A 26242-nucleotide genomic window follows, 5' to 3' on the forward strand; every position below is an offset into this window, starting at 1 on the left:
GACCCTTATTGGGGATACAATGGCCCACGTGTCAGAGTGGGGCCATTAACTTGACCCAGCACACAGTTCTTCATGCACTCAAATGAATACATTTATATCTCTGCCAAAATATGGTACTTCCAGAGAAATAATTGAGGGGTAAAGAATGACTAAATATTGACCAAATACGGGGAGGTGGACCTGTTGTGTAATTGCTGTGGATAGACATTATAACTGAACAATGAACATAGGCCTATGGATGCCGTCAGTGCACACATTTGGCTCCTTGGGGTTGAAGACTGTATCTGTATATTTTTATAGTCCTAGAATCTGGGGATCTCATTTTGGGGATCAAATGGAGATTTTTCCAGGTGAAATGATAAATGAGCATACATGTTCTGCAGTGGTACCAAGTCTCTCTGGCTTCTCCTCTTCTTACCCACACTAATGAGGCCCAGTGGGGGTGAGGGGCATCTCAGAAAGAAGGACACTTGTTTTCCAAGGCTGGGCATGGACCAAAGTAATGGGGTAATGGGCATGGACCAAAGTAATGGGCATGAACCAAAGTAATGGGCATAGACCACAGTAATGCCCCTGCTTCCCTTCAGCCAAGGGGTTCCAAGATATTTGGCATTTAGTCTTTAACCCTCCCTCTGACATGACTACTACAGTGTTATACTACATTATATTTACTACATTGTAATTACCACACCACATTTTTGTCCAACACCTCAGACAGCGTTCTCTACAGTGGCAGTTCCTAAGATGGTAAGTTTGTTAGCCCAGGTACAGGTTGCAGAACTAAGTCACAAAAACAATTGTTTTAATCACCAAGAATGATTTCAAACCTTATTTGTTTGGTTTCCTGTGTCTTATGTTCTGTCTACATACCATTTTTCCCAAAATTGGTTTACATCATGGTACTTTAAAAGGTGGATTTCCTTTCAAGCTGCTCCTTGAGTAAGTTGGTGCTATCCGCACCATGAAAGAGTTATTTGACCATCTGCCCTGACCTCCTCATCAAAGCTTTTAACAGGAGCGCAGACCACCCTTTCTCAATGAATAAAAAATATTTCCGGGGCTGTATTCCAGCATTCCATTTGTCTGTGCGAAGAGTAATTGTGGCTATCCAATAAACTAGTTTGAAAATCAAACTTAAATGAGCCAAATTTAAGTTTATAAGAGCCTCATTTAACAGGCAATTAATTTTATGCTTATAATAAAAAGAGAAAACCTTCCATCTTCCTGAGGGACTAAAGAAGCTGATAAGGGACTGCTGTGCCTCTTGGGAATGAGATAAAACAGTTCCCTGAATGTTGCCCTCCTTTTGGCTGCATGATATTATATATAATATAGTCTATTTGGGGGAAGTATTAATATTAGTGAAATTAATTAATTCTTCCTGAATGTTCCTAAGAATTTGACCAAATGTTTAGGACTGAAACATAAGCTATTGCTTCCAGATTCCCTGAGTTCCATTCTTTCTATTATATTAGAGCTTACATTCTTATGGCTTCTGGCATTTTGTTTCTTTCCAAAATAAAGGAAAAATGAAGCTGGACCCATTGGCATAGGCATGTAATCCCAGCTATCCTAGGGGCTAAGGGAGGGGGACTTCAAATTGAAGGCCAGCCTGGGCAACTTGTCTCATAGTGAAAAGTAAAAAGGTGAGTGGAGATGTAGCTTGGTCCCAGACTGTTTGCCTACCATCCACAAGGCCCGAGGTTCAAGACACAGTGTCACAGAAGGAGAAAGAGGAAGGATCAATAAAAGATGTAGCTTGACCATTTGATAGAATTAGTAAGTGCCGAACATAGCCTTTATCTGCTCTCCTTTTTACATGACTGTTAAAACATACGTTCATTTAGTGGAGTTCAGGCAGTCTTCTTCCCTGACTTTAGAAAAAGCAAAAAGAACCTTGGAGAGAAGCTGCTTTTTATTCTAAACTCGGCTTCCAGCTATGGCCACAAGTGTCACTGTGGAAGGTCATTCCCAGGCTTGCAGAGTTCCCACTGAGAGTGAGAGCCACTATGAGAGAGGCTTGAGATTTTCTCTGTTGAAACAAAGTCCACCTTTAATATAATTAATGGTTCCAAGGATTAACTAGCATATCATTGCATCCAATGTATTTTCCCTATTCTTAATTAAAATTTTATCAAAAAATGCACCTATTTGAGGGATATCTTGTGCATGCATACATTAGATAACACTTAAATCAAGATAAGCAAATCCAGCTGGATGTGGTGGTGCTTACCTTTAATCCCTGCACTGACAGGCAGAGGCAGGCAGATCTCTGAGAGTTCGAGGCCAGCCTGGTCTACAGAACTAGTTCCAGGACAGCCAGAGCTGTTACACAGAGAAATCCTGTCTCAAAAAACAAAAACAAAAAGATAAGCAAATCTAGCCCTCAAATATTTATCATGTCTTTTGTTAGAAACATTCAAATTCTAATCTGTTTTTGGAATAGACAGTACATTGTTACTGGGCGTTGCTCTACTGTGTAGCAGAACTTATTTCTTCTACATATTTAACTTAGCACCCATCTGTTAACCAACCTTTCCCATCTCCCCTTCCTCACTACTTCCCACATCCAGCATCTGATAAACGTTATTCCACTTTCTTTAGATTTATTTTTATTCTGTGTGTAGGAGCATTATGTCTGAATGTATATATGTGCACGATGTGCCTGTAGTGTCCAAGGAGACTAGAAGATGTCACCAGGTCCCCCTGGAAGTGCAGATCCAGACAACTGTGAGCTGTCATGTGGGTGTTAAGAGGACCCTCGGTTTCCAACTGTTGAGCATCTCTCCAGCCCCCAACATAATCTTTTTAGTTCTTCATATAAGTAAGATCATTTGGTTTTTGTCTTCTTATAACTGTTTTTTAATTTAGAATAATGTTTTTCTTTCCATTCATGTTGTCATAAATGAGATATCCCCTTTTAGTGGTTGAATATAATACGCATGAACATGTAATATATTTATGTATAAATACCACATTTTCTTCATTTATTTTAAGAAATGTGTGTTTCAGCCCATTATCCATTTCACAATTGAATCATGATAATAATGATGGTGGTGGTGGTGTGGTAATGATTTGCTATTGAGTTGAGTTTCTTCAATATTCTTGATATCCTCAATCAAATGGATAGTGGGCAACTATTCCTTCATTATATGTATGGGTAAACCATGTTTATTCCTATAGAATTAATTTTTAATTACACATTTTATTAAATGCATTCTTTGACAATTTTATACATGTACATAATACATCCTGTTTACTCTCTCTTCCCTCTCTCCCATCTTCCTCTAACTGCCAATGTCCCCTCTTCTCAAAAGTCTCTTTCCTACATTCATGTGTTTTTATTCTCTTTTGTGACACCCTGAGTCTAACCAGGGGAGTCATGTGATCATGAGCTTGGAACTGGAGTCACACATAGGGATACAACTAAATATAATGACTGAGCCTCCCCCAGAGCCTACCAGTAGGCAATAGTTCATCAGGAAGGGGTAGGGCCCATGATGATTGATTGATACTCAATGGTATACAAGTCCAGTGGAGACAGCCACACACAGCACTGAAATCATGGCTGCACTCACTACGTCATACCCAGAAGCTAACATTTCACAGCTTTTCTGGCTCTCGCATTCTTCCTGACCCCTCTTTCTATAATGATTCTTAGGCATTGAAAAGGATGGTGTAGATGTCCTCTGTAGGCCCGAGCACTGGATTGTTGCTCTTTCTCAGCACATTCACCACCATTCATGTCATTATATCTTTCAAAAATTTATTTGTATCTCTTTTTAAATTTATGTGTATGTATTCGTGTCTGTGTGAGTAGGTGCCACATGTGTGTGTGTGCAGGGGTGTGCTCAAGGCCAGAAGAGAGCTAGAGTTACGGGCTGTTGTACGCCAGTCAACTGTGCTGGGAACCGAACTGGGGTACCCTGGCGGAGCAGAAAAGCCTTATTCGCTGCTGGGCTATCTCCCTGGCCCCTTGTTACGATTAATAAATGTTTAACTCTAGGATTCTGAAGCCCTTGTTGAAACCCCCAAACCTGAATATCTGTTCTTTTAGTGATGTTCTTAAGATCCTATGAGCATTCCTCACACATCTTCATCCCCACCCCCACCCCGGGCATATTCAAATGTCTTGTCTTAGAGTTGGCTGCATCTTCTGTTACATGGATTCTGCTATGGATGCCTTCGATTCCACTTTCATTTCATTTAGTGTGCTTTCCAGCTCCAGGGTTTGTTTCGGTTTTTAAAAATCACTTTACCTTCTGTAGTAAGGTTGCCTGGTGATTACTGAATGGCTTCTCTTGTGTTTTTAGTTTTTGTTTTGGGTTTTTGTTTGTTTGTTTGTTTGTTTGTTTGTTTTTTGAGACAGGGTTTCTTTGTATAGCCCTGGGTGTCCTTGAACTCACTCTGTAGACCAGGCTGGCTTCGTAACTGTACCTCTACCTCTTAAGTGCAGGGATGAAAGGCTTGTGTTACCTCCTGGTTTCTAGTACATTTTTAAGGACCATGTTTCAGTAGGTTATCTCTAACACATTTTCCACCCCTGACCATTTGTGGCTTTAAAAATTACATTTCTTTTTATCTTCTGAGATTATAATTGTTTTATTTCCCCTTCCCGTTCCTCCCTTCAAACCCTTCCCTGTATCCTTCCTTGCTCTTTCAAAATCATGGCCTCTATTTTTCATTATTACTTTTTTTACATTTTTACTTACGTACATACATACATATATATACACACACACACACACACATACATATATTTCTACATTCATAAATACAACCTACGTAACATTACTTGTATATATATTTTCAGAGATGAGCATTTGGTATTGGATAACCAATTGGTGTTCTCTTCCCTGGGAGAGACTATTTGTCCCCGTCTCAGCTGACTACTTCACAAAACAGGATCTCATTATGTCACTCAGACTGACCTCTAAATTGCAATCTGCCTCCCTCAACATTCCTAGCGCTGGGATGACAGGCATGTGTCACCATACCCAGCCTCTCTGTATTTTCTTGAAGTTCATTACATTTCCAGAAAAATTGCTGTTTAGAATTCTTATCCAAGAGGCCACACATAAACATTACCTCATCATCAGCTTCTGGCGTCTCACAGTTCCCTGGAAGCTCTTGAGACTTATTAGTATCTGACAACATCCATGCATTGAAATATCAGGCCCACGCTCCAGTTTCACTGTTTTGCTTAAGGGTCCCTGGTCTTCCAGGAAATCTAAGAAGGCTGTTTGTTCGGGAGCCTGTGGTCATTGCCACTGTTCCAACACTAGACGGCGCTAGTCCCGGTAACGCCAAAACCAGTGCTGCTGTTCTGTTTGGGAAAGATGGCGTCCCTAGCTTAGGTTTGTTACAAGTCAGCAATTGGTGTGCTGCACATGATAGATTGGAGGACTGCCTAAAGAAGGCAATCCAACCTCAAGATCAGCTAAACTCCATCTGAAACAAGGCAGGACCAACACACCTCATCTACAATCACTAAGCTGTGGTCAGGAACAACAGGATTCTACTCAGTCCTGAGCCTCACCACAAGGGATCCAGCCAAAGCGGCCACGTTCTGGGTCCCATCTGGAGCCCTCAGCTTGCTGAGACCTGTGTAACTATGCTTCTCTGGCCTGCCTGGTGCTGTGGTCCACCGCTGGCCTGAGACCACTGCAGCCATGCTTGGTGATGCCAGCTGGAACACAAGTGCATCTTATGTGACATGCAGGCTTCTGCCTGGGTGCTCTTCTCAGGCTCTCTAGCTTCAGGGAGATCCACAGCCCCAGCACTGAGTTTCAGGTCAAAGTTCTACACCTATTTCTGCCATAAGCGACTTGCAGGTGAAAATCTCTTTGAACTCTTTGCCTGAGGTTGAGGGTGAATAGTGGAGGCAATCTCTTGGCTAGCAGGATTGGTGCTAAGTCGTGTCACACCTGAAGCTACAGCCTTTAGAACTGATAGATAGTTCTGGCCACAGTTAGCAGTTGTGGAGGTGAGAGCCCAAGTCTATTACACCAAGATGAGAGATTCCTGCCTCACTTTGTGGTGGATCCAGACTCTGTGAACAATGCCTGGGAGCAAGGGCCATGGGCTCTACCCAGTAGTGAATTTCACCCTAGTGAGATTGGTACTGGGTCCAAGTCTAAGGCGTTAACTTCTCCTCCCCTCCCAAAAAGAGGCAGCTCTCTCTAGGTCAGCATTTCTCAACCTGTGGGTCGAGACCCCGTTGGGGAGCAAATGATCCTTCACAGGGGTCGCTTAAGATCATCAGAAAACATGAATATTTACATTATGATTCATAACAATAGCAAAGTTACAGTTATGAAGTAGCAACAAAAATAATTTTGTGGTTGAGGTCACCACAACATGAGGAATTGTATGAGAGGGTCGCAGCATTAGGAAGGTTGAAAACCACTGGTCTAGGCTGTTTGATTCTTGGACTTGTGGATTTCCCTCCAGCTTTCGCAGCCAACTCTTTTCATTAATACGCTAAAAACCAGATCCTATCATCTCTTATCTGGTTTCCTTAACTCTTGTGAAGGTTGTTCATCCATAAATAACTCGGACTGGTATTTCTGTGAGTGAATAATTCCTGCCTATGGTCTTGCTATGCCCTTTTCAGAGGATTTTTGTAACTAATTCAGTGTTTGTTTTTAAGTAAATTTTTGAAAGAAATCCAACTCAAGCCCTTCCTCATAGTGTTCCCATCTGGACTCCTCGGGCCTTTTGCTATGTTTTCTTCTGTTTTCTGCTTCCGCCCCTAGGACTGAAAGGCTCCCTCCAGAGGCTGCAGCTGGAGTATGTGGACGTGGTCTTTGCAAACCGTCCGGACAGCAACACCCCCATGGAAGGTGAGTAAAGGAATTTAATAAGAATAAGAAGCTGCAGAATTGCTGGTCCTAGCCAGAAGACTGTGTCTACTCACAGTAAGTAATGAATATTCAGACCGATAAGACAGAATAAAAAAAGCAAAACCTTTCCGATGTCCTTTATCCTCTGCATTTACCCTGAAAGCCGATAGATAGACTACTTTTTCTCCTCCTCTTCCTCTTCCTTCTTCTAACCTCGTCTACCTTTATTCTTGGTGGCTTTCCTTGGTTGCAAAGTATTCATTTTCTCCAGATTCATTTCACTTTCGTGAGTTCATCAACTAAAACAATTACATGAATCAGAAGGGGTTTAGAACACAACCATCCTTTCTGAGGGACTCCTCTGATGGCCATCCTTTTCTACAGTGACGCTAAGTCTGATTAGTTTCCTGGGTAATGACTGCTGAGTGCCGCTGAGGGCAGAGATTTGACAGGAACGCTCGAATGAGGCTCTTTTCTGCGGCTTGGCTGTGGATGCTCAGCGAAGCTGTCCAACTGTCACCTTCTGTCAGAAAACCAGTTTGTCCCCTGGGAAAACTTTCAGAGCATTCCTCAAGCCACACTTCCTTCATTGTGCTTGTTTGCCAACCCTGCCTGGGATGACTGGGAAATAAGATGGCGTGGGACCACAAAACAGAAAAGGCTATTGAGATTTCCAAGCATGTGGATCAGAGTGACCCGAGGATAGAGATATTTCTAGATGAACAAAGAGTATTTGGTTGGTTTGGGGTTTTTGTTGTTGTTAAGTTTTACAACATTTGGACTATCAATTTGTTAACTGCTCAAATAGTGTAGTCCACATAAAATTACACTTAAAGTAATTTTGTGATCATTCAAAAAGCTGTTCACATTGTTGTAATAAATTCAGTTCTGTGAAGATTTATCCTTGCTGTCGGGTCACAGAAATTAAGGAAAATATAAATGTTTAAAGTTCATAGAAATTTCTCTAGGTTGCATTTTTGACCACACACACACACACCAAAAAAAAAAAAAAAAGTTAGAGACATTTATCTTTTTTAAATCTTTTTTATTGCTTTGCCATTTATCTTTTCCAACTACAGAGAAACTATACACAGATAACTTTATCTATATACACACTATGTTTATATATCATACATATGTGTATATATATATATCTGTCAAAACAAAGATTGTTTGATAAAGCAAATCATAAACTGTATTAGAGATATTTATTTCAAGGATACTATGTGGTCACATAATTCACAAATACACATTAAAACAGAGCACGAAAGCCATGTAGTCAGCAGAACTACCAAATTAACCAAAAGGTGGTGGATTCTGAAAGGCTAATTATTTCACATTGGAAGTGCCTGGTGGCTGGTGTCCTCTTCGGAATGGTGTCTTACAACTACTTCACGTATATACATAGGAGAACAGATAGCTGGGTTTTTGCTGTTTTTTTTTTCCTTCACCTTTCCTGCATCCTACTTTACCTTTAATTTTAGAGCTATATTATCATCCCTCAATCAGGAATTATAAGCTGCATTATATCTACAAAAGGAGAGCCATATTACAAGGGTCTCTCAAAGAAAAACTGTAGTTGCAGTATGTGGATGAAACAAGAAGGATATCCTCCACCAACGTGATGCTAACAGGTTAAGTGCCTCTTGTATAAACCCCAATGATATGCTGAGATTTAGTTAAAAGAAGTTTCCAAGTTTTTTTTTTTTAAAGAATAGATTGCTGCTACCTGAGCCCGATGGGGTTTGCAGCGAACACATTATTATCTAACCTCTGCAGAAACCAGAGAAAACTTCATTTTCCCTAAGATGTTCATATAAAATTCCACAAAGGGAAGTAGGAAGCTCTTTCATAATGAGTCATGGTCCTGAAGAGTGTTAAATGATGGGTATTTCCCACTTCTGATTAAGTCACAAAGCACAGACTTCTGTCACTGGCTTGGTAGCAATCACCCACCTTACTTATACTGGAAGGTAGCCTGCTGTCTCTCCCCACCCCCAGCCAGGGACCTGCCCCAGCCAGCAGGCAGGCCTACAAACCGCTGGAGTGAGGCCTATTCTCTGGGAGGGCTTAGTGGAGATGCTCTCCTGGCAGTTCTCACGAGGACTCGTCCCATTCACATGGCTTCTGTGTAGCTTGCTCTAGCTTTCTGACAACATGTATCTAAATTCATGCAACCGTTTGTAATTTATAATCACTTACATGTAGGTCAAACAGAAAGGTCAGAGCTGAATTCTGGTCCTGGCAGCACAGACTTTACCCAAACAGAGGCAAGTGCTGTTCTGGGAAATAGAAAGAAAAAGGAAATAGAGAGACAAGGACTGCCAGGGGGATTGGGACATCCTGAAATCCAGAGATGGGGATATACCAAAGTTGCTTCTAGAGTCTATGTTAAGATTCATGCTGGAGAGCTGGGCAGTGGTGGTGCACGCCTTTAATCCCAACACTCAGGAGGCAGAGCCAGGCAGACTCTGTGAGTTCGAGGCCAGCCTGGTCTACAGCATGAGATCCAAGACAGGCACCAAAACTACACAGAGAAACCCTGTCTCGAAAAACAAAGCAAACAAACAAGCAATGAAAAGATTCGTGCTGGCAATGATTAAGGTCCTGTGTGTGTGCATAACTAGAAGTTGTACATACACAATGGATTCTACTTGGAGGATGACTAGTGTTTTTTAAAACAGTGCCTAAGAGACCGATTGTGTATTACCAAAACTACTTTGAGACCCTTCAGTGACTGTCAGTCAGTGTAACTCTACAGCCTTTGTCCAACCCCTCTAGACAAAATGGCAAAAACATCTTCGGATATTCACCCAGCCAATTTCTTTAAATAATATCGAGGAAAACATCTTTAATATCATTACATGATATTGTCTTTATTGTCTCCATACATCACAACCTAGTTGAATCCATTTCTATTTGCTTAAGTTGTACAACAGTAATTACTAAGCAGATATTGTTTAAATGCATACAAATCAAAACTCCAGGGCCTCAGCATTTGTAGATCTTCATTCACCATCCCTTTCCAAATCTATAGAGTTGGCACAATTTCTTTTAAACTGGAGAGGCCAAAGCATTTCCCCACTGAGGCAGCCCAGCTAGGGCACCACTAGCCCTTCACCATTGTTGATTACCCAAGGAAGTGTAATAAAACAACCAACAGGGAACACTGGACACAAACTATGCGACTGTCAAGATCATGTGTGTGCCCGCTTTGGGTATCTCTAAGTCACATTTTTAAATAACTCCCATTTAAATCCGATTAAAATGCCATCCCCATTTATGTGATCTGTAGCATGAATCAGTGTTAATTGGGGGCGTCTCTAAAATAAACCAAGATGAGTTTCGGCCAATTTCTGCATATCAAACTGCAACCAATTGAGCCAGAAAAAGATCAGTCTTTGCACCTTCTTTACCATATATGGCCATCATGTATCCCATGAGTCATTGCTACCCATCCCTCCTTCCATTCTTGCCAAAAAATCAAAAGACAAAAAGCAAGTCCTGTCGAGAGAATGGTGGTGAATTCCAAGTGTGCAGTCGGTGGAGAAAACTAGAAGGCGTTTCATTTGCAATCTGCCACCTGATGGAATACAATTAGACATTTTGTGGTGATGGGAAGATGTGACAGCAGAGGGGAGCTTGTGTGCCGTTCCTTCCATCCTTCTCGTTATTTTTCATGGTTCACCTAGTAGTAAGGCGTCTCTCCTTCACAGCAGCTGCCACGCCATCTGTCTCCGCTATACTATCTGGCAATGGTGGCATGTTTTCCAATCGTAGGAAAAAATTCAGCCCCACATCCCATGTCTCCCTTCTTATAACAATATCTCCCTCCTAGTAGAATCACTGAGAGTTCCTTGTCTCTATAAAACTCAAACTGTTCATTCTTTCACTTTATAAGTCAGTGTGCATTTCAGATTCTTCTCTTGAGCTCACTATAGGAGAAGGTTCAAGGCAACTTAAGTCTTGCTGCCCATGGACTGGCAGAGATGCTGTGTCCCATGCTAGGAGGGTTTGGGCTTGTTTTTCTGCTGTTGCCAAATGCAGGGTAATTATCCGGGAAGAAAGCCATTGAGTACCACTATAGTTGTGAAATGGAGATAGCTGTGAAGTGTGGATCACTTGTGAATAATAGCAAAAGAAGAAGTACTTTAATATATAGACTTTTAAAATCTACTGACAGAATATGATGATTTTTTTTCAACTTAAATTACATTTTAATAAAAACTCAATTTAAAAACAGGCTTGAAATCAAGTCCTTTCATTTAGAACTCATTGCCAAAACTAATCTCCTCAAATTCCTGCATCATTGAATATTATGTCTATACTAATTATTGTTCACACTGTTCATGTTCTCCTTCTTGCGAGCTAGTTCAGGCATAAAGCAACCCAGATGTCTTTATTTCAAGTAAGAGTGGGAAGACCAAAGTTAGTCCCATTGATTCCCATAGTATTTATTAATCAAGCAGCAAGTTCTATAAATATTAATTTCTTCATAAGTCATGTTTTTCACTGTTGCTACGTTCAAACAGGAGTCTATGGATATTTAGGCATCTAGGATATCCCTAACAACTCAGAAAGCAAGAAACTACAGAAAACATTTCAACAGCCTAAATTGTCAGTATTTTATCAGTTATAAAATACTGGACCCAGGTAGTTTATCTTCCAAAGTAAAGTTTCTAGAACAAAAACTTTAGCCACCTGAAATTTATATATGTCATTTAGCTATAACTGATCAGTGCATCAGGCTTTAACTTTCATTATCACCCCTGATGGGTGCCCCCACCTTGTCCCCAAAATTATAATAACAGCAAGAAGAAACCCTTGGCAAGCTATATGATGATGCTGTCCCAGAAAGATATAAAGCAAGACACTTATGCAATTTAAATTATTTATTAAACACACTAAAAAATTTAAAATAAACAGATGGATTTCATCACAATAGTATTTTAACTACACACACCACAAAATTATTATTTCAGCATGTAGTCATTTTTAAAATGTGAAAATTTACTCTTTTCTTACTAAGTCTTTGAAATCCACAGTACACACCATAATTTGGACCTACAACATTTCAAACACTCAAGAGCTACCTGTGGGGGAAAACTGTCCTGGATGACCACAGAGGTAAAAACTCTTCCCACTCCAACAGAAGCCTGGGGGATCAGTCCCCTTTGCGTGGCTCTGACTACAGTGCCCAGCAGAAACAACTCAGACTGTTCTGAGAGATTTCTATGAGACATTTCAGCTCACGTCACAGGGAAGGATCACAGGGAGCATGCAGTGCAACCCATCATCACAGGGAGCATGCAGCACAGCCCATCATCACAGGGAGCATGCAGCGCAGCCTGTCATCACAGGGAAGGCATTGCAGGAAGCATGCAGCAGAGGCTCCGCTCTCTCCAGCATCCCAGGAACCAGAGACAGGCCAGACCTGGGAGCCAGGCTGTAAGCTTTCAAGAATGCCCACAGTGTCTTCTGCCAGACAGGCTCAGTTTCTCAAAGGTTCCACACCCTCCCCAATTATTGCCATCAGTTGGGTACAAATGTTCAAAATATAAGCCTGTGGGAAGTATTTTAGATTCTGCCCCTGACCCCCAGAGGCTCACGTCTTACAAAAGCATTTAGCTCAGCTTCAAGGAGCCCCCAAGTCTTAACTGTCCAACTTCTGTTTGAAAGTCCAAAATCCCAAGATTCTACTGATTTTTCTTTTTTCTTTCTTTTTTTTTTTTTTCTTAGTTTTAGTTTAGTTTTTTGAGACAGAGTTTCTCTCTGCAGTGTTGGTGCCTGTCCTGGAACTTGCTCTGTAGACCAGGCTGGCCTCGAACTCATAGAGATCCACCTGGCTCTGCCTCCCGATTGCTGGGATTAAAGGTGTGCACCACCACCGCCCAATTGTGATTCTTAAGACAGTCTCTTAGCTGTGAGTCCCTGTGAAAATAAACTCAATTGCACACTTCCTATGTGCAATGGCACAGAGTAGACATCCCACCACAAAAGGTAGGATGCGGGGAACATGAAGAAAAACTGACCAGAGCAAGATCAAAACCCAGGAGGGCAACTCGAAATCCTACAGCTCCGTGTCTAGCACTCAGGGCGCACGGCATCCTCTGAGCTCCAGTGCACCAGAGCAGCCCACCTCTTGTTGCCTGCAACACACATATTCTCCCTCCTGAGCTGGCTCCATTCATCCACTACCGACTTCCTCAGCAGACATCCCACACCGCCTGGGGTCTCTGACTCAACTTGCTTTACACTCCCAGCTTCATGCACAGCCTACTCAGGGGCTCCCTATGGGGAGTCCATTCCCCTCCTGAGACACACACACACACACACACACACACACACACACACACACACACACACTCTGCCTGGCTTTTCCTTGGAATTCTTGTGTTCTGTGTGCCTGAAAAGCCAATATCATGTGGATGATGCCAAGTTCTGCTTGAGTCTGAGAAGTGAGCAAGTTCCCTTAGACCATGGCGGCATGGGCCTCGTGGTAGATTGACGCTGGGTGTAGAAAAACACTTCCCTGTTTCCAGCAAGGCACCCTGGCTACTCTCTCTTTCCAGGCTTCCTTTCAAAGTAAGTCTTACCGATAAGTTTGCATTTTTATCCCCCAGAGGCTTCAATGGATGAGATCTTTCCCACAAGACATCCTTCTATTTCCTCTGTGCAAAATGTTTTGCTTTTGTTAGTGATACTGATTTCTTTAACAGTTACGGCCCCTTTGTCTCTACTTGATTTGTCTGCAACTTTGAAAACACATATGTCAAATTGTACATTTTCAGGCCCAATTAAATCTTTTTCACTTCCTTCTGTTCTGCTTTTGTCCCTGACTCTCGCTGTGAACCTGGCTCACGGCAGCCAGCAATAACAACACTACAGCATGAATGTTACTGCCTTGAAATTCCCTCCACCAAATAAATACGTCCATTACTTTTGAACCCGGCCTGACAGAATAGTAACTGAAGCTGAAAAAGAGAAGCAGCAATGGAGAGAGGTAGAGATTCACCCCAAGGTGTTTCTCTCTGTGGTCTGTGATGGGTCTCCTCATCAGAGCGGTATTTCAGCCAGGAAGGCAAATCAGAAGAGACGATTTCAAATCCAGGCTTTGTCCGCAGTCACAGGACACAGGTTACCGTCCCTAGCCAGGCTCAGTTCCTCACTTGAAAGTAAAAATGCATAAAACACAAAGCACTGTGGGAATGGTTTGATGGTGCGGGTCTACCACCTCCCTCACCTTGAGGCCAAAGAAGCATAAGCCTTACTTGTGGAGTGCACCATATAATGCGCACACACGTAACTCAGAGATAACTATGGGAGATGTCCGAGGCCTTGAAATTATAACATGACAATAACCCAACAAAGGCCAAGCTACTGGGCTAAACAGCGTCTGCGAGGTCGTGGAAGGACCAAGCCAGAGGTGGCAATATAATTGTCTCAGAAGCTGTTTGTTTTCTCCTTGGAATATTGTCCTGCATTAACTTAATCACAGATTTTCCAGGCTTCAGTCTAAAAGCTGGTCTTGTGCCGTCAGCTGTTTTCAAAGTTATCTCCAAAAAACCACAGAAGACCAGCCCATTCTTAGTTGATGTTTGCTGAATTCCTGCCATGTGTCAAGCACTTTCTGGGCACCTGGGAGAACCAGGAGTGAATAAATGTGACAAAAATGCTGCCCTTGTAATCCTCTTGCTTGCTGTGCAGACAGATAATAACTGAGACGGTCACATTAGGGCTGGAGAGATGGCTCCATGGGGAAGAGGCCCTGCCACACAGGCACAAGGACCCGAGTTCCAATCCCAACAACCACATAAAAGGCAGCTACGGCCATACATGCCTGTAACTCTGGGATCTTGAGGAGTGGAGACAGGGAGATCCCAGGAGTTAGCCATCCTGATCAAATTGATGAGGTTCACGTCCAGTGAGAGGGAACAACAGGGGAGAAGGACAGAACAGGACACCAGATGCCCTCTTCTGGCCTCTACATATGACCTCACACACAGACATATGCACAATTTCACACACCATACGTTTGTAAAGAAATAAGTGGATAGAATGTGTGAATCACATAACTTATCAACTCAGTTAAAATATAGCATAAGAAGAAATAGAGAACCAATAGAGATGGCTAAAGCAATTAGGACTGAAACATGTGGAAAGACCCAGACACCCAAATCTTAGGGTACTCAGAGGTCCTGGGGTCCGTTCTTCCTCTGCCTCTTGGCCTTCCCCAGAGTGATGTTGTTATAGGGATGAGATATGAGAGCCAAACAATAGCACTCAGCGGAAAGTACCTGGGTCAGTGGAAACAGACAAGGACGCGTCAGTTGGCCAGTAGCTGCAGATCACCGATTCTCTAGATGCACACCTAAGGACCGTTCACGTGTCTTATGCAATGCATGTTCAAGGCGAGAGTGGGGACCACCAGCTGGCAGCTAATTGAAGAACCTTTAAGTCATCATGTGTTTCACTTGTGATCAGATTTCAAAAACACACTTGGGAGACCAGAGAGACAGCCCAGTGGGTCACTTGCTGCTCTTACAGAGGACACAGGTTCAGTTCCCAGCACTCACACGGTGGCTTTCAACCATCAATCACTCCAGCTCCAGGGGACCTGGTGTACTCCTCTGGTCTCTGTGAATACCAGGGACACAGGTGGTACACATACATACATGCAGACCAAACACTCATGTACATAAAATAAAAATAATTCATTTTAAAAATTAAAACATATGGAGAGATGTTATGAATATCCTATACCCCCATTCTTTCCTTTCTATGTCTTGACTACTATCACACGGTAGTTACTAATTTTAAGGGACCGGCACAGAGTCGGCACAGAAGACACCCAGACACCAAATTCTCAGCACAAAGGGGGTTTATTTACCACTCCCTAGAAGAGGGGGAGAGGCTGCCTCTGGATAGGGCAGAGACGGAGACAGAGACAGGCATGCTGCAATAGTGGGTTTTTTTGTTTTTTGTTGTTTTTTTTTGTTTGTTTTTGTTTTTGTTTTTCGAGACAGGGTTTCTCTGTGTAGCTTTGCGCCTTTCCTGGAACTCACTTGGTAGTCCAGGCTGGCCTCGAACTCACAGTGATCCGCCTGGCTCTGCCTTCCGAGTGCTGGGATTAAAGGCGTGCGCCACCACCGCCCGGCCACAATAGTGGTTTTTAAAGATAAAGCGGGGGAGGCATGCTAGGATAAGTTGGTAAGTCCCAACTGAACATGTTAGCCAGTGCAGCCAAATAATGAATTTTAATTGCTGGACTTTGGTGTTTTGATTGCTGGACCTTGGAGTTTTAGCCAGGCATAAGGACATGGCCAAATAAGGGAATATGCCTTGGGAGCTAGCTTTAGGGATGCAATCTAACCGGTTAGCAAGGGGAGAGTGGGAGAAGGGTAGGACCCCACCACCACCACCACCACCCCTATGAGCATGCAGCAAGGTCAGAGTACAGAGATCACACTCTAATAGGCTGGTATTTCACAGAGTCTGGTGAAAAGGGTCCCAGAGTTAAGAGAGGCCCGAAAGTTCTGTACATGCATCACAAGTACGTCCCTTTCAGAACCAGAGCCCTGGCTAACACTGTTTTTCCAGATCTATGGACTGAGAAAGGAGCTTTAGAAGAATTACAGGATGCTGAAAAGTTAAGGTTGCCAAAGCTGAAGGATATATGGGAGGAAGGAGCTGACTGTAAAGAAAACTACTTCCTAAAATCCAGTTCTTAATCATACAGTGCAGTGGCCGGAAGGTGGATTCCTAATGTCATTCTATAAAATCTTAGTGGTGACTGGATAGTCTTGAGAAAGGACATGAGAATACTCTATGCAACTTAGCAACTTCCTATGTTTTCTCTCCTATTTCTACCTCCCTTATCTCTCCATCTTTATTCAGGTGTAAAAATAGAGTTAGTCAGCCCCTACTAGTATATTCAGAAAGAGAAATGAGGAGGGCCGCATGTCTTCTCTAGTTTGTGGACCTCACCAGGTTTACATGTTGGTGTTTTTGCTTTTGTTTTTCCCCCTCCACTTTTCTCCTTAAACTGTTTTCCATTACAAAGATGGAGAGAGAGAAGCAGGGTGGAGAGAGACCATGAGAGATTGTTTCTGCTCACCCCAGCTGTCAGGTGAAGACAGAGCTGCTTAGTATTCTAGCGGTGACTCATGAGCACTTCCTCTGTGGGATGTCAGTTCCCTGAAAGACATCTAGAGATGTGACAGGAGATAGCTCAATATTCTGAGGACATGTTGACTCACTCTCAGGAGAATCCATTTCCATAGGTTCCTCCCTGCAACCAGGCAGATCTGCAGAGGCATGCATAGACCTGGAGACTAACATCACCCACGCTGGTGCTCTAGGCTGCATGGTGGGGCTGCAGAACTTAGCAGGTCATTACTGAGCGGCATTGTCTCTAAGGATTTCACAGCATGCATGCTTAATGGGGTGAGCACGGCCACCCGCACAGTCCCTAATCTGTAATTCTCACACAGTGGGATTAGCAAATATCTCACAGTCCCCTTCTTATTTTCTGTACCAAAAGAATAGGGAGTGGGTTGTTTTATTAAAGTCCTGGATGTTTATAGGTGTGCTGAGAAGATACAATGAGAGGACTTAGGTGCCCCATGTGGATTTGGATGATCTGCTTAGACCAACTCCTCCGATTCCCATTTATAAATAGAAAGAATGGAAAGATCACATTCTCTTCCAAACATCGTTGTGAAGAATTGTGTTCGTTTAAATGGAATTGTCCCTATGAACTGTAATATCCAGCATAAATATTTCAAAGTGCTTATTGTTGTTACATATGCTTATGTTTTTAAGATTTTACATGCATAAGATGAAGTTAGAGTTTCAGCTAGGTCCGGAGACACAATTGCAATATCAGGACGAGGTGACAAGTCACGGCTACGTTTTCATAGGAAAAGGTTGAGAGCTGGTTCCATGATTGTTTTCCTTCCTCCAAGTTTTTAAGAAAACTAAAAATTACAGAGACATTGGAAGCATGAACTCTTGATATGCTTCTTCTACGTGGATCAAGCTGCTGTGGGCTATGCCCGCTCTTGCTCACTGTGAACATTTCACCCATGAACACTTTCTCTGGTATCTTGGAGTCATCACAAATGACATGGGACATTGGTAATGACACAGTCATCATACGCAAGGAATTTCAATATAACCCCTCAATCTAGAACTCGCGGCACATTCCTGTTTCCTCCAGTGTCCTTTAAGCGGTGTGTTTGTATTGTCTTGTTTTTATTTTTCTTGAGAAGAAAATGGGACAATTTGACTGAAAATCCCACAGTGAGTGAGACCGAGGGATGCCGCTGAGTGTACAGCACTTGGCTAGCACCCATGAGACCCCGGCACTAAAAAAGGAGAGGGGAAGAAAATAAAGATTCCTACAGTGTTGCGTAGGATGTCTTGTTATGACTATTCAATCTCTTTTCAGCTAAAATGATTTGTCTACCCCATTTTCTCTTCAGTGACCTTGACCAAACAAACAAAATGCCCTGGGAGTTGTATTGGAGAATGTCTCCCAACCTCAGTCTGTCTAAGCCCTTCTCATGATTAGATTGAGCTAAGCGCCTTTGGTAAGGACGCTTCACAGGTGTTCCCCGGTGTCTCGTCCCTCTATTGTTCAGTTTAAGTGAACCTTGCAGGGTGAAGCCTGGCAGGCATTCCCCCACTCTGGCACCATTTCTTTGACTTTTAGTAAAAGCCTCTGTGTGAGTCAGTGCGAAGAGCTGACACCCCACAGCCTTACTGCTGACGTCAGCTGTAGTGGAGCTGAGGGACGGTGGCATCCTGACTCCACTGACGACTGAAATTATTCTATAAAAGAGGCTTTCCTTTTACCCCCTCTCCACTCAGTTCCAGGAATCTGGAGGTCACTCTAGCACAAGAATATAGAGCTTACAAGAGCAGGGAAGAGAAGGGATCCAGTTGAGAAAGGTAAATCTGAAGCAACGCCCATGCTGTGAGCTCCATCCACCCCAGCAAGGCGGGGGGGGGGGGGGGGGGGGGGGGGGGGGGGGGGCTGCTCTTCACAACCCTGGCTGAGGTGGGAAATTTCAGGGCCATTGGGTTTTCAATGTAACACTTATGGCTGAGGAGCACGGTGACCTGGGACCTGACTTTAGTCTGGAAAATCTAGAAGTGGAGTGTTGGGCCATCTGCCTGGATGGCACAGCTAGCTTAGTGCTGTCTCCTGGGGATGACAGACTGCCTCTTAGAGGGTGTCTAGATTGGGGCCAGGGATGGGGAGGGGTACAGAAAGTAGAGAAACAGAGAAGTAGAGGAACTCACCATACCCAAACTACTCTCACCTTCTTCTAGGCTGTACAGGCTCCAGGTGGGGAGAGGAGAAGAATTCTAACTTAGAGTGTTAATTAAACCTATAAAGGATATGTTTAGTGCTTAAAATCATCTTCAGAATGCCTAAGGGTAGGCAGAAAAGCTCTGGGATTTCACTGGGGCCAAGGGAATAAAGGGACCAACAGGCAATGCAAAAATAAGACCAGATGACTATATTAGCAGTCATGTTCCCTCCACATACTCTGTGTCTTAATACCTAACCTTAAAACTGTCTGACTTAAATTTCACATGTAAGAAAAAGACCTTCCATTACTTCTAGAAAACATTCATAATAAAATACCATTATATCCTAGATAACTAGAGTATAGAAATATGCTTGTGTCTTAAGATTTAAACCTCCACAAATTACAAAATTGGGTATTTGGCCATCTTTGCAGTGTTTACACATTACAGGTGGGCATTCCTCATACCTATCATTACACCCACAAACCCTCCTCGGGAATCTGAAGACATTTAAAGTGTCACTTCTGCTTTGGGGAGTAACTGTCAGTGTTCAAGGCCTAGAAAACATATGCCACAAAAGCTTCATCTCTGCAATCTGAAACATGCCCGTCTGTAGCAGGAATCTTAAAAGTTCTTATTAATAAAATCAAACCCGAGGCGAGTTATTGGGGTCCATGCTGGTAGATCAGAGAGACAGAACAAGCCACAGCTATCTCACCTCGCCGGATCCTCAGCTGGTCTTGTCTCCCTCAGACTGGAGGCCTCTGAGTCCTCATCCGGGAATAGGTCTCAGCTGAACTGCTACTGGAAAGCCTGAAGCTTAACCAGCCACATGCTTAACCAGCCAAATCTTCTAGTTTCTGTTCCTCACGCCTTATATACCTTTCTGCTTCCTACCACCACTCCCTGGGATTAAAGGCTGGCTTTCTGAGATTAAAGGTGTGTGTCACCATGCTTGGCTTTTTCCAATGTGGCCTTGAACTCACAGAGATCCAGAGGGATTTCTATCTCTGGAATGCTAGGATTAAAGGTGTGAGTGCCACCATTTTCTAGCCTTTGTATTTAGTGGCTGTCTGTTCTCTGACCCCAGATAAATTTATTAGAGTACACAATATTTTGGGGAACACAATACCACCACATTTCCTATCTTTTTGTCTAAAATTAAAAAAGCTTATAACTAATACAAGAAAAACTATCCAATAAGTATATACAATATATACAGCCAAAAATTATATTAATGATGTCTAGTCCATTAACATTTGACAGATCCAGAAAAAAAAACTCCATTATATATATTAACAATGTCCAGTCCAGTAACATCTGATAAACTCAGACCAAAAAATTTTCATTACTTATCTTATTTAAAACAAGTAGTTCCTTTTTAAAAATAGATTCCATAATCTCCCTTTTTGTCTTATCATATCCATATTCTCTTTTTTCTCTTCATAATACATTCAGTAGTCTACCTTTTGTCATTTTTATATCTTCCCCTTTTTCTTCAGTGTAGATTCAATGATCTACCTATTTATCCTATTATTTCTTTATCTTTTTTTCTCAGAGTAGATTCAATGATCTATCTCATATCTATATTCTCTTTTTCTTTTTGCTTTCTAGGGGTGAAGATATCTTTAGGGAATCTTGAAAAGAAAATTTTTGGGTTAATTTTCAAGTCCTGTATCATTTGTCCAGTCTCTGCATAAAAGGAAAGTTCAGGGCTTGTTTCAAGTCTTTGTTCAAGTAGTCTGTCAGGCTGGATCATCTCAGCTAGTCATCTCGAAATTGTCCTGACCAGTTTGTAGTCCAAAGTCGATTTTTCCATGGTGTTAATCGGCTTAATGGCTTTATCATAGTCCATGTGGAATCATCTTTGTGGGATCCTGTCATCTTTTTGAAGATTTCAAAGTCACTATTAGGCGTGGTCATGGTTTCCTGCAGACTTTTTTTTTTTTTTTTTGCCTCCTCTGTGGTTTGGAGCAATCACAGTCTGATAAATGTCTTTTTTTTTTTTTTAAGAGAAAGCCCAGAGCTCAGAGCTCAGAGCTAAAATCTCACCCTTCCTCCTGCTGTCCCAGCTTCCCAAAAGAGAGCTATTTCCTGTGTGTAAGTCGGTTTTCTAGTCATTCTGCCTTCTCATTGGTTGTAAACCCAAACATGTGACTGCCTTGTCACTGTCTGAATGTACAGCCCCCTAGGTCTTAAAGGCATATGTCTCTAATGCTGGCTGTATCCCTGAACACACAGAGATCTATGGGATTAAAGGCGTGTGCCACCACCGCCACACTCTGTCTATGGCTCTAATAGCTCTGACCCCCGGGCAACTTTATTTATTAACATACAATCAAAATCACATTTCAGTACAATTAGAATACTACCACACCCATCCTGTCTAATGGGTCTCCATACTAAGTTTTAATTTCAGAAAAGAAATCATGAGGCTAACTGGCTTCAACTGACCCAATCATACAAAAATAATAAAAACTAAACAAGAATATATTTTTAAACTTAATATTTAAAAATCCAAATATAGTCCATATATTACTTATAACAGAAAACCAGGTTGTGAGCTTTAAGGGCCAGCAGATAGGAGGATTTGTGCAGAGCAGTAGGAAGAGAAAGAACGTGTCACCAACACTGTCATTTACTGGGATAAATGAAACATATTACATCATTGGCTTTGAAACTGAAAGCATTGTTACAGAACAAACCCAATTTCCAACTAGAAATGAGTGTTTTTATATAATGAGACAAAGAAAACACCATCTGACAAGAATTCACATAAAACAAAACAGAAGGGAAATTGGAAATATTAAAACCAAGAACATCTTAAGAAAGGAAGGATGCAATTCTATTTCTCCACCTCATTTCCCTATTCCCTTCCTGAGAAAAACCAAACTGTCAAGATCTTTTCTCAACATACCAAAGGATACACTTTAAATGTCACCACATGAAACTCAGAGCAGCCCAAACAATAACACGGGAGAGCACAGCACCCATGTCCAAAGCTGGTTCTCTCTCTTGTTCACACTCAACTACTGTTTATTACATGCCCACTGCATACCACAGCATGCGCAGGCTATTCTAAACGGAAGAAAGCCACACCCCTGTGGGACAAGTTTAACCTAGGAGAGGAGGTAAGAACCAACAGTATGACAGTAAAAAAAAGTTTAACAAGTAGACAATTAGAGGAGGGGAAATGCTATGGGGGAGAGAAAGCAAGCAGGTCATGAGGAACAGAAATGCTCATAAAGCTGCTGGTGAGCGCAGGGAGATGAGGTTTGAGTATGACTTGAGGGGTCATGTGACTGACTAGGAGAGGGATAAAGAGATTGTTTCTTCTGGAGAAGGTGTGAAGGCCCTGAGATGAGAGCTGCCTGTCGTGCTTGGGGACAGCAATACAGCAGAATAAAGTGTGACAGTGTAGAAGCTGAGAGAGGTGGTGGGACCAGGTCCCTGGGGCCCTCTGAGTTTTCAATCAAGGCGTGATGTGCATTGGGTTGCATTTCAGAAGGATCCCTCAGCCTGAATGTGAATAGATTATTGGTGCAAATGTCCCAGAGAGGAATTATCTTAAGAACTGGCCACCACAATCTAGGTGAGATGACAAGGTCATATGAGTATGCTGTCCAGTGAAGTGCAAAGGTGGTCTGAGCTTGGACCATAATGAAATAAGACGGGTTATTTGTGGATATGACAGAAAGAATAGAACAGTGGATGACTCCATGTTTTAGGCTTGAATCACTGGAAGGATAGAGATGCTCTAAAGTGTTGATGTAAACTTTAGGTGGTTCTCAACCTTCCTAATGCTGGGATCCTATAATACAATCACACTGTGGTGACCCCCCAAAATGAAATTACTTTCACTGCTACTTCATACTGTAATTTTGCTACTCTTATGAATTGTAATATAAGTAGTTTTAGAAACAGAGCTTTACCAAAGGGCTTGTGACCCACAGAGAACCACTTCTCTAAACAGGTGTAGCCAAAATGATAGGGAAGGTTTGGGTTCATCATCTCAAGTTTGAGATGTTCATTAGATAGCCAGATAGAGATGCTAAAGAAAAAGTTGGACACTGAATCTGAAACTCAGGAGCTAGGCCTGACATAGAAAGACGTAGATTTGGGAGTTGTCTGCATATGAATGGTGTTTAAAGTCTTAAGAACTGATAAAATTATATACATGGTAAAATAAATAGAAAGGAAGGACTGAGACTGAGCCCTTAAGTTCTTCAACATTCGTTAGTTTGGAGGAAGACAGGAAGAGTGTGGTAACCTAAGAAGGAGGTAAAGAAAGCCCCTCAAGAAAGAAAAAGATCAGCGCATCAAATGCTTCTTAAAAATCAGGTGAGATGAACATAGAATCGTCTACCAGAATTAGCAGTGTGGAGGTCAGTAACTCACATGGCAAGCGAAAGTGGAGATTAAGTAAGAGCCTCTCAATCTTTACTTATGGTTTTCTTATTTATGGAAAAAAAAAAGTGAGAGAACTTCTGGATTCAGAATACCAAAGTGAATGTCTACTCATCATCCTAAAATGAAAGATCATCCAGTAAACAGAAAAGGAACAGAGAGAGAAGGCTCATTTGAAAATAGCAGACATCTGAAAACCTAGAGCAATATATATTAAAGTAGAAAAGGAGGAGTGAGTTTAGTGGGTTGGTTGATTGGTTGGATTTTGGTTGGTTGATTGGTTAGTTATTTAGCTGGTTGGTTGGTTGGCTGACTGGCAGGTTGGCTGAGTGGTTGGTTGGTTGGTTGGTGGCTAGTTAGCTGGTTGGTTGGCTGGCTGGCTAGCAGGCTGGTTGGGTGGTTGGGTGGTTAGCTGGTTGGTTGGTTGGCTGGCTGGCAGGTTGGTTGGTGGTTGGAGTGCCTACCGAAGAGAACCTAAATGATATGCATGATACGGTGCTTAAGGTACTAAGGGCACCAACTCTTCAGAGGATGGCATTGACTAGAGAAAAGATAGAGTAAGAGGATAAAGACCTGTTAAAGTTTCTTGTCTCCAAGTTTACAGTCAAGGTCCTGCCTTTCCCCTCCAGTGAATGAAGCAGGAGGTCCACTGACTGGAAATATGTGTATATATACACATACATACATATGTATATGTATGTGTATGTATGTATATATATGTATGTATATATGTATGTATGTATACATATATATGCTTAGGCAGCCCTACTTCTATGGCTTGGCATTTGTAACTTCATGTCCTCCATCTTAAGCTGTCTCTATTCACTGCTTACAGCTTCCCTGTGCAGATACTCCCCACTCCTTACATCTCCACCCCTAGGGTTTCCAGGGCAACTTAGGTTTCACCCTCACAGCTTCATGCATTACCCCGCAGGGGCTCCCTGAGAGGAATCAAGCTCTGCTGCACAATGGCCTCATAGGCTCTCCTCCAGGTTACCTAAGGATGCACCACAGCATAACTGTTCTAAGCACATGTAAAACCAACGCCACATGCCCAACATCCAGATGTGCAAACAGTCAGTCCCCTTGGACCATTGCCTCAATAGCTTCTGAATCCTTGGGCAACTGAACCCAGGAAAACACTTCCCTAAGCAACAACATGCAAGCAGGGTGCCTTGGTAGCTCTCTTTCCTGCAAGAAGCTTACAACCTTGGCTGGGGAGGGACTGACTGATTTACTATTGTCCCAGTGAAAAGTGCTTGTTTTTTTTTTTAATACAGTATCTTTCATTTATTCTTAGACAGTTTTGTGCACCCCAAATTCCCCTCTCCCACTTTTCCCAGGGCCCCCAAAAGATCTCTTCTCCCTGTTTCTTTTTAATAATTTACTCATTTTCCTAGTCTCCCAGTTCCCTCATGTATAAAACAACAATAATGGCCTATTTGATAAAATTGTCCTAAAGAATCGATTCTTTCATACGTACAAAGTGTTTCAAACATTGCCAGGAACATCCTAAGTGCTATGTAAGTGTGAACTATTATTTTTAACACCCTGGGTGACAGAAGATCCTTAACATTAACGCAGAGCAGCTTCATAAATCTGGAATGAAAATCTGCACACATTCAGGACATAAAAGATTCGGTCACACTAGTCCCTGTACCTGATTAGAACTGTTTCCTTTGAGGGACAATGTATCACACCTTTTCTGTCACTGACACATTCCTGTGCCCTCTGCCTCAAGAGTAGGCATGCATTTCCCCTGAAGTGCAAGGAAGTGTTTGTGTGCATCACAAGTGAGTGCAAGAACAGGGGAGCTGAGCAAGCCAGAGTAAGCATGAGACATTTTTCCTGTGTCAGTCTTACTGAAGGATGTATGAAGGAAACCATTATCATTTTAAATCATTATTATGGTATGCAATAGAAAGCTTGCACACACTTTGTCATAAAGCCAAAGCTGTCTAATGTAGCCTGTGTTTGCAGCCACTTTCATGGATTATGGAGAGAAAGCACTGTCTTATCATTGAAAACCCTCACTAAATCTCCCCTTAGCAGAGGATTCTAAGATAAAATGAGGGAAACTGACATCTTTGAGTGAAGAGTGGACAAGAACCTCACAAATGGGAAGGAAAGCCCCAGAGAAAGACTCAGCAGAAGCAGACATTATCTAGAGTGGTAAAATAGGGACAAGAACAGAGCACAGGGCACTCACAACAGACCACTGAGACCACATACGTCAGTCATCTTTTTCATCACAGAAAACCTGAAACAATTCAGAGAAGCTTGGTTTGGGCTTGTGCTTCCCATCACATCAGAAGGACATGGAAGAAGAAAGCTGTTTACTTTGTGGTAGCCAGAAGGAGGTGAGGGAATCCACAGAAAACCAAGATCTTAATCCTTCAAAGAACGGTGAGCTGCTGCTTCTTACCAGCCTCACCTTCCACCGTTCACCTATTCAAAATCTGAATCCATAACCAGATTAATCCATTCCCAAAACCCCACCTTATAGCAGGAATCTTAAAAGTTCTTATTAATAAAATCAAACCCAGAGCCAGGTATTGGGGTGAACTGGAAGATCAGAGAACAAGCCACAGCTATCTCACCTGGTCAACTTCTCAGCTGGTCTTGTTTTCTCAGACTGGAAGTTTCTGTGTCCTCATCCCAATGGCTCT

General features: G+C 42.3%; 1 protein-coding gene across 3 annotated transcripts in view; it reads left to right on the forward strand.

Moving 5' to 3' along the window:
- The window catches only part of Kcnab1 (potassium voltage-gated channel subfamily A member regulatory beta subunit 1), a 381896-nt gene that overhangs the window by 317292 nt on the left and 38362 nt on the right, over positions 1-26242 (forward strand). For all 3 annotated transcript variants that reach the window (XM_037206638.1, XM_037206640.1, XM_028888657.2), the window contains exon 8: positions 6759-6845. In XM_037206638.1, coding sequence (XP_037062533.1) covers positions 6759-6845 — 87 coding nt within the window. The remainder of the gene's footprint in view (positions 1-6758; positions 6846-26242) is intronic.

Source organism: Peromyscus leucopus, chromosome 6 (genome assembly GCF_004664715.2).
Source record: "Peromyscus leucopus breed LL Stock chromosome 6, UCI_PerLeu_2.1, whole genome shotgun sequence".
Classification (NCBI taxonomy): Eukaryota; Metazoa; Chordata; class Mammalia; order Rodentia; family Cricetidae; genus Peromyscus; species Peromyscus leucopus.